The sequence below is a fragment of the Kogia breviceps genome, chromosome 17, assembly GCF_026419965.1.
Source record: "Kogia breviceps isolate mKogBre1 chromosome 17, mKogBre1 haplotype 1, whole genome shotgun sequence".
NCBI lineage: Eukaryota > Metazoa > Chordata > Mammalia > Artiodactyla > Physeteridae > Kogia > Kogia breviceps.
The window spans coordinates 34097226-34107014 of NC_081326.1; the positions used below are offsets into that span (position 1 = coordinate 34097226).

General features: G+C 43.6%; 1 protein-coding gene across 3 annotated transcripts in view; it reads right to left on the reverse strand.

Annotated features, from left to right (window-relative positions):
• Positions 1-6770, reverse strand: part of TMEM64 (transmembrane protein 64) — a 49162-nt gene extending 42392 nt beyond the window's left edge. For all 3 annotated transcript variants that reach the window (XM_067017066.1, XM_067017065.1, XM_059043471.2), the window contains exon 1: positions 5725-6770. In XM_067017066.1, the coding sequence (XP_066873167.1) occupies positions 5725-6528 (804 nt within the window). In that variant the 5' untranslated portion in view covers positions 6529-6770. The remainder of the gene's footprint in view (positions 1-5724) is intronic.
• Positions 6771-9789: the final 3019 nt, after the last annotated feature.

Below are 9789 nucleotides of genomic sequence, written 5' to 3' on the forward strand. Positions count from 1 at the left end.
CGGATTCATCTCCAAAATTTATAAGCAACTCATGCAGCTCAGTAACAAGAAAACAAACAACCCAATTCAAAAATGGGCAGAAGACCTAAATAGACATTTCTCCAAAGAAGATATACAGATTGCTAACAAACACATGAAAGAATGCTCAACATCATTAATCATTAGAGAAATGCAAATCAAAACTACAATGACATATCATCTCACACTGGTCAGAATGGCCATCATCAAAAAATCTAGAAACAATAAATACTGGAGAGGGTGTGGAGAAAAGGGAACCCTTTTGCACTGCTGGTGGGAATGTAAATTGATACAGTCACTATGGAGAACAGTACGGAGGTTCCTTAAAAAACTACAAATAGAACTACCATACGACCCAGCAATCCCACTACTGGGCATATACCCTGAGAAAAGCATAATTCAAAAAGAGCCATGTACCAAAATGTTCATTGCAGCTCTATTTACAATAGCCAGGACATGGAACCAACCTAAGTGTCCATCAACAGATGAAATGATAAAGAATATGTGGCACATATATACAATGGAATATTACTCAGCCATAAAAAGAAATGAAACTGAGTTATTTGTAGTGAGGTGGATGGACCTGGGGTCTGTCGTACAGAGTGAAGTAAGTCAGAAAGAGAAAAACAAATACCGTATGCTAACACATATATATGCAATCTAAGAAAAAAAATGCCATGAAGAGAGTAGGGGTAGGACGGGAATAAAACATAGACCTACTAGAGCATGGACTTGAGGATATGGGGAGGGGGAAGGGTAATCTGTGACGAAGTGAGAGTGGCATGGACATATATACACTACCAAAGGTAGGGTGGATAGCTAGTGGGAAGCAGCCGCATGGCACAGGGAGATCAGCTAGGTGGTTTGTGACCACCTAGAGGAGTGGGATAGGGAGGGTGGGAGGGAGGGGGACGCAAGAGGGAAGAGATATGGGAACATATGTATATGTATAACTGATTCACTTTGTTGTAAAGCAGAAACTAACACACCATTTTAAAGCAATTATACTTCAATAAAGATGTTAAAAAAGAAAAAAGAAATAATCATGTCTACCTCTTAGAATGACGATGAAATAAGTTAACACATCAAAGGGCACTTACTAATTGTGGAATGGTAAGACAGATGCTATAGAGTTAAGATGAGGGTTTGGAATTTATCCTGAGGGGAAAAGAAAACCCACTTTAGTGTTTCCCTGCAGGGAGTACCAAGATCGGATATGCATTCTAGAAAAATCTTTCTGGAGAGAGAAAAAATTAGAAATCATTGTTTAAGAAGCAAGGAGACCAGATGGGAGGCTGAGATGCCTGAACCAGCGTAGTGGCAGTGGACTGAACTGAAGGGCCTAGGGGGCAGAATCCATAAGTCAAGTGCCAGAGTCATGAAGACTGCTACCAAACACTCCAGTTCTCTCTCCTTCCTGGCACACACACTGCCCCTTTTGAAGTTAGCTGTGGCCATGTAACTTGTTCAGGCCAGTAAAAAGTGAGATTACTTCCAGGTGAAAGCTTTAAAAACCAGTGCGCAATTCACCATGTCACATAAACCAGGGGAAAGATGGTGGCTCCGTCATCCTGGATCCCAAAGTAAAAACAACATAAAGCAGAGACTCCCCACCCCTTCCCCAAACCAAGTTGAACCTGGATCTGTGTCAAGTAAGTAAACAAACCTTTGCTTTTTTCCTTTTTTTTATACTTAAAGAACATATATTTATGAGAAGTCATGCGAAAAATATGGCATCATATGCAATATGATTGGGCTTCCCTGGTGGCGCAGTGGTTGAGAGTCCGCCTGCCGATGCGGGGGACACGGGTTCGTGCCCCGGTCCCAGAGGATCCCACATGCCGCGGAGCAGCTGAGCCCGTGAGCCATGGTCACTGAGCCTGCGCGTCCGGAGCCTGTGCTCCGCAACGGGAGAGGCTCACAACAGTGAGAGGCCCACGTTCCGAAAAAAAAAAAAAAAGTCTATTTAATCAAAAAAATTTTTTTAATTGTATTATAAATGCTGGAAGCATATATTATAGTCCCCCAAATCATAAAAGCTGAATTCAAAATATAAATTAAATTTATCCCTCTTTCATCATAAACAATAATTCAAGCTGCAATTTTTACAAACCTTTGCTTTTTAATCCGCTGAGGTTTGGGGGTTGTTACTGTAGCATAATTTAGCCTATCCTGAATGAAGCAGTAAGAAATAGTCATCCTAGATACGTGCCCAGATAAGAACAGTACCTAGAAACACACACAGACTACACGTCTTGAAATCTGTCTTAATGTACGATAATACCTACAGATATAAGATTACATCAAAAACACTGGTCGGGGGGTAGGGGTGAACTATTTCCCAACAGAAATAATGAGTGCATTTTTAAAAGTGGAAAAAATGTAAATATGTCCTTGGGAAATTATATTTCTTATAATCTAAGATTTGATAAAATGAAGTGTCATGTACTTATTTTCCATTTCAATCTCTTCAAAAGTGGAGTGTCAGTTTGCTTATCCCTTTTTAGCACACATGGGAGAAGGAAAGAAATAAAGTTAAGAATATATAGGAAGCAAGGGAGAGCACCTTTCCTTCTTCCATACATTCACCTTTTACAATCAGCTCCTGCCTCTAAAATATAAAAACCACTACACCTCCACCACTAAGAATAATAATTGCTAATAATTTTTGAGAATTGAGTATGTGTCAGGCAAATACTCAATGCCTTCACTGCATTAGCTTATTTAAGCCTCATAACTCAGCACAGACTAATCAAGGACTGTCTATTTCCAAAGCCTGTGCCCCTCATGACCACTATACTTCACTTCCTCTTTGAAGTAGGCCCAGATAAATTTCTTTAATCATGGGCATTGACTAAAGATCAATCAATCGTGGACACTGAAGATGAGTTTTAACTGAAATAGTGGGGGGAAAAGGGATAATTTAAAAGATAGGTAGGGAAGAAGAAAACAAAAGAAATATGCCTGGAAAGGGGGCTGCTGTAGGTAGCCTGAGGGGTAGGAGGGCAGAGAGGGTAGAGGCAGAATGAAGTTCTAGAAGGCAGAAGAGAAAGTCAGGCTAAAACAAAAATCAGCTTAAACTAAGCTTTCTTTTCACTCACATACCCTGGGTGAATTCAGTAAACAGTTTTGGTTGAAAGAGCTACTAAGCAGTTAATAATAGAAATGAACAAGATATAATAGACTATATCCAATGGCTCCACAACCCCCCTGCTTATGGCCAAGAGTGAGAATTTCACACAGTACCATGTACTTTTTCAGCTGATCTGGGGTTTATAACTCAGCTCCACCACTTGGTAGGTGGGTGATCCTGAACAAGTTCCTGGATGCTTGAGCCTCCATTTCTTCCTCAGTAAAACTGTACCAATAATACCTATTTCAAGAGGCCAGTTTTCTTTTTTTCCTTCTTTTCTCTTGACCCCACAAGGCCAACTGAGAATTGCCCCTTGTCAAGTTTGGTTTCAATTACATAATTACGTTAAATTATTTCCAAGTACGAAGTATAACTTCTTAATCACATGCTTAATATGTTTAAGAGATTACTTTTTTAAAAAAACCTAACTTATTTTTAATTAATAAATATATAGAGTCTACATTATATACCCGGGACTATACTAGGTACTAAAAATACAATGAAGAAACAGAGTCATGGGTTGAGACCCTATCTTCAAACCATAGTGCAAAGTTTGACTCTACCTAGGTGACCCTGGGTAATAACAACAGTAATGATGACAAAAGCCAACATGTGAGTGTTTGTTAATCCAGAGTCAGTAGCATGTATTTATTTTATTAATTGTCTCAATAATCCTATGAAGTAGGTACCATTACTTTCCCCATTTTGCAAATAAGAAAATGAACCACAGAGAGGATAAGTAACTTGGCCAAGGTCAACAGATTCTATGGGGACAGTAGAATTCCAGAGCACCAGCCCTGTGTTCCAGACTATTAGACAATAGTCTATAAAATATGTATAGTCACCTTCTGCAGGGTTAGTTTAGATTAGAAATAATATGTGGGAAAGAGCCTAGGATAGTAGGCACATGGTAGGTGGACAAGAAAATGCACACAGAAATAAACTATACTAGAGAGGAAGCAAACTAAAGGTATGAAACTATTCAGGTTCCTTAGTTCCCACTCTCTTTCAAAGTCTTAGGATACTTGATCTATTATTATCCAAGGTTGGGACAAAGTTCATGTTTATAGGAGGTTGTGAAAAGGTAAAAATTTAAGGAAGAGAACATACCAAACTGCCTGTAAACACCAAACTTTATCTGTACAGAAAACTCCTTATCTATTTCCATGCCTCCACAAGCTTCAATCTACAGTCATTACTGCTGTTGGTTAGAATCAACATGAGATTTGCAAAAGGCATTTAAAAAGAAAAGAAGAAAAAAGAAAAAATCTTAACCATCACAGAGAGGTAGGTTGGTTAGAATTATTCTTAACATAAAACAAAATGAGAAAGTTTCTAGAGACTAACTATTTTTGAGACAAACCAATGTGTCAGAATAACATAAAATACATTGATTCCTATGGATTTGAGTGTTAAATCTCTTTCTTCACACAGTTTCCTTTAGGTCTAGCTGAAGGGTTGAGTTCCTGGGAATCTCAATATGAACTCTTTGAACTTTAGAATCATTGAATTTGAGGAACTCAGTAACTAGTTCAACCCCTTCACCTTAGAAAAGTGGAAAGCAAGGGGAGATAGTGTTAATAATTTGTTCCAAAGACACTAAGTTTGTAAATACTGGATTCCATTCTTCCAATGGGATGGTTTTCTCACTTCGCAGTGTTTCTATTCCTCAGTCAGTTACAATGTGATGTACATTAACTAGAAAAACCTAAACTGAATAAGCAGAACATATGAATACAAGGCAAAAAGAGCATAGGTGTGTAAAAAGACAAATATATTCTCACTGGGAAAAAGGTTATCTGTCCTATTTTGTTTAATCCTACTACCTAGTAATTTCAAAATGAAGTTCCTCCAAAAAAAGATAAAAAGAGGCTCCCCCCCATTACACTGTATTAAAGCAAATTACTTGATGAAAAAAAAAAGCCTATTAAAAATTTTAGGAAACTCCAAAATATGGGGTCTGTAACTACCCTCTACACTGTTTACCCAAACACTTCCTTTAGCCCCACGTTGTTAAAAACTTGAGTCAAAACACTGGATGCATTTACGCAGGTTAGAGAGAAAGCTAGGCATGTGAAGCCTTTACTCCCTGACTGTTGCCAAAGCTGCTACAGAAATCAGATGACAAATGTTTAAAATGGATATTTCTACTCATCTCCCCTCATAGTTAAAAGGGCTCTTCATTTCTTTTTATATCTTTATTGGAGTATAATTGCTTTACAATGTTGTGTTAGTTTCTGCTGTACAACAATCAGCTATATGTATACGTATATACCCATATTCCCTCCCTCTTGAGCCTCCCTCCCACCCTCTCTAGGGCTCTTCATTTTTAATCAAACTCATATGCCAAAAAAGGAGTAGTTCTTTCTCTACCAAATCTCCTATTGAGGGCCGGACTTAGATTTGCTTTATTTGTTTGAGATTTCTCAGGGTACGACGGAAAGTAATTTTAATTCCTGTTGTTAATGTCACTTCTCTGCTGGCATTTATCTGTTGGAGCGTCCTCCCAGGGCTGTCACAAGATCGCTCAAAAACAGACTTGGAGAGAGATGGACCAGCGGGACACCACTTACCGAGAACACTGCATTCTGAAGCCCAAAAGGTATGGGGGTTAGTCTGGCCAGTGCCACCACTTTCAGGCCACTTCCTCCCTCCACGACGCGAATAACGGCGCTCAGTTTCTCGCTGCTTTGGATCCTGGCGGTCACCCAGGCGGTGAGCAGCCGCTTGCAGACCACATGGGCGATAAAGGTGCCGATGAGGACGCCGACCACCATCAGTCCCATGCCCAGCACGAAGCCGTACAGGTAGCCGGCGGCCACGTTGAGCACAATATAGCCCCAGCCGCAGGGGAACGAGACCACGATGAAGCCCACCACGAAGAGCAGGACCCCCAGAAGCGAGTCAAGGCTCTCCACCCAGAGCAGGAGGTGCTGCAGGTAGCGGCGGACCAGGGCCAGGGAAGTGAAGCACACCGCGGCCAGCACGCAGACCAGCACCAGGCTCCGGCACCAACAGGTGCTGCCGAGGCAGCAGCAGCGCCAGTTTCTCACCTCGGCCACGCCGACCACCACGCCGCCGCCGCTGCCGCTCCCGGGGCTGCCCGCCAAGGCCGCGCCCGGCGCCGGGAGCTCAGAGGCCTCAGGCTGACCGTGGTGCCCCAGATAGGCTCCGAGCAAGGCTCCGGAGGCCGCCGCCGCCGCCGCCACCTCCGCCGCGCTTGCCCCGCCCCCGCGGGGAAGGCGGTCCGCTGAGTCGTCCCCGCCCGCCGCCCGCGGCAGGGCCCAGCAGGGCGGCAGTTCTGCGTGGCCCGGAAGGGTGTCGTGCTGCAGAAGTCGGGGCAGAGTCTGAAGCAAGCTCCCGCTGGGGCTCCACATGCCTCGGCCCCAAACAGGCCCTCAGCCGACCAGTCCCTCCGCCGCCGCCGCCGCCGCGCCCATCAGGCGGCGGCCGTTCATGGCGCCCCGCACGCCTGGCCTTGACTCCCCGCGTTCGCTCAGGTGGCAGTAGAGGACCTCAGAAAAAGGCCAGGACTCGGAGACGGTGGGATGATGCCGCTGAGTGAGAAAACTCCGGACCCCACACAAGCAGTGCCTTCCCCGTTTCGGCCAGAGGGGGCGGGGCCTTGGGCGCGCGGGGCGGGGCCTAGCGCGAGCTACATTTTGGCCCCGCCCCCGTGACGCACAGCCCAGCCGGCTGAGCAGGTGAAGAAGAGAGGGGTAGTAACCGCGTAGGGAGGGCTGGGATGCTGAGGGGAGCGTTTGGGAGGGCAGAAAGAGCAGAGAGTATGCGGGCACCGGAGAAGGAGGGGACTGCAATGAGGTGTAGAGTCGGGTGACGCGCGGGGAGCGCGGGGAGCGCGGGGAGCGCCAGGCGCTCCCGGCCTTCCTATTAGGCGTGCGCGTGCCTGCCTATCAGGGCAAGCTCTCCTTTCCTCGGACCCAGTCGCAATCCGCCAGCTGCTTGGATCCTTGCCCAATACCTGTTGGTTGTTTCTGCAGTAACCTCTGATCGTTCACATCCACTGCTCCTTTGGTGACACTAGAGGAAAAAGTTCTTGATCAGCTTTAAGGAGGATTTGCTAATTTTTACCTACCCGGGTAGTGAAGTCTCCGTGTAGTTTTCAGGTCGTCGTTTGGTCCTTAAGGAACTGAAGGAATTAGGTGCAAAGACCCAACCTTGACAGAATGCCGCTTCTGACCCCAGAAGTCCTTTACTGAGCGCCAGACACCTGGACTAAGGACTTCTCAAAAAGATTCACCGAAGGACACTTTTAGGATTCGCAGTATCAGATTGCTCCTTCTCAAACTCTTTTTTTGCTGGTTTCCTTTCTCCTTTTCGCCCTCTAAGGTTAGTGTTCCCCGGGTCCTCTTTTTCCCTTCTCCCTATTTAGAGCTTGCTGAACCCTCTCATCTGAGCCCATAGCTTTGATCCCACTGTGTCCCCATATGCTGATAAGCCCCAAGTCTGTGTCTCTTTTCCTATCCCTCCCCTGCACTCCAGCCTGTGGACACATCCAGATGGAATTCCTGTAGACACCTCAAACTCAGCATAGCATGGTAAAAAGATACCAACTTGGGCTCTGGTGCAGAACAGATTTGGTAACTATGTAACTGGTCATTAATCCCTGAATCTCAGTATTTGTTTTTAAATTTCAAAATGAAGACAATAGTACAATTTTACCTCATAAAACTGTTGTGAGGATTAAATAAAATAATAAAGATGCTTGGCACTGTGCCTGGAATCAATATGGGAAGGTATCCATAATTAAAAAGTTTTGTTCCCCATAGACTTGCTCTTTCTTTTCTAACCTCAGTGGATGATCTTCCACCCACTTACCAGCCAAGTAGCCACCAGGACACTTTGAGTCTTTACTGATTAGGTGCCTGCTTTCTCTTTCATGCCATTCCTCTCAATCCTTGTTGGTTTGGCTGAGTCAAAGTCTCTCAAAGATGTCAGGCACAAGCTGCTTCCTTCACCTCCTTTTTTAACTCCTGTGGTTCACATGGTGGAGCAACTCCCTTATTTAGCTAAAGTTTTACTTTCTCCCTAGAAGCTTCCAACACTACCTTCCCATCACCATCACACCCAGTATGGTGTCTCCTTTCCGTTCCCACCCCTCTTTTTACATAGTTATTATCATTTGTCCACTGTGTTGAAATTTTTTGTTTACATCAATGTTTCCCTCTTTACACTGAATTTCTTCAAGGTGGGCCCATTACTCATTTAATCTAAGAATCAGTAAGCACTCTTTAAATGTTTGTTGAATGAATAAATCACAGTTTACAAGGGAGGGTATGAAGGCAGGAGAACCAGACAGGAGGCTAGCAGAATTGTTTGGGCAAGAATCTATGAGGGACTAAAGTAGGATAATGGTCATGGAGTTAGTAGAATTGGGATAAATTAGAAGCTGTGGGCTTGGCGGCTGATTGGGTGTTAGAAGAGAGAGAGATAGAGTCAAAGATAACACCTGGGTTTTCTATTTGTGGTAGTGGATAGATATTGGAGCCACTGACCAAGAGAAAAAATACAGAAAGTTTGTGAGAAAGATGAAGGGTTCAGTCTTGGTACATGAGACTTGAAATGTCTATGATACAATCCAGTTGTGGCATGTCAGTAGGTCATTGAAAATATGGATAAAGAGGGAAAATGGGGCATCTCTCCTAGAAATTTTGACATTGGTATATAGACAGCAGTTAAAGCCATGGTTATGGATGAGTGAATGGTGGTGGGTGTGTCAAATATTTCCTGTTGTCTTTCAGGTACATGGTAAGGTTGCATTTCCCAGCCTCTTTGTGGTTGGGCTGAGCTAAGGGACACATTCTGCCCATGAACTATGAGCACAGCATTTAATTGCTGAAGCAAGACCTTCCAGAACTCTTTTTCTCTTTGCCATGGCAATCAACAATGTTCCAGAGAATATGCTCTATTAATCTTGGTCTTGGAAGGATGATTCAGAATAGTGTCCCATCCACTTCATGATGGATATTTAAAGTGAATGAGAAGTCAACTTTGGTTGTTTAAAGCAACTGAGATTTGAGGGTGTGTTTGTTTGTTTGTTTTCAGAGCAAATCTTTGTCACTTCTTGATGAATGAGAAGAAGAGCAAAAACTTGGATACACCAGTGTGCTCATTAGACTATTTGTATGCAAGAAAGAGAGACCAAGAAGCCACCTTAATTTAAAAGGTTGGAAGCAGGAGTATTTATATGGATATATTAGTAGCTATTAGGAATCAAGCCACCTCTAAAGAGAAGCTGTTCTTTTCTTTCCCATTGTATCTCCATTTTTCTCTACCTCTTTGATCAGTTCTCACACTACTGACAGCTAATTAACCCTCTTCTTATCCTATAATACACATTTCAGAGGAGCACAATTCAGTTGCAAGAGCCCATAGCTCTAAGCCACATCGTGGACTGCCAACAAGCCTGTGGTTGGGCCACTCTTATATCAGGTGCCCATCCTGATCCAAACAGTGCCACCGCTTTGCAAAGTACCACTCCTGAACATGGGAGCTCTGGTCAGACTATAATGGGACATTTCCATTTTTGTCCCACTACAATTTATTTTTCAAAGAATTGTGAGAGTTATATTTTACAAATGTTAATTAGATGTGTCTTAACCTACAAACGCTCCAAC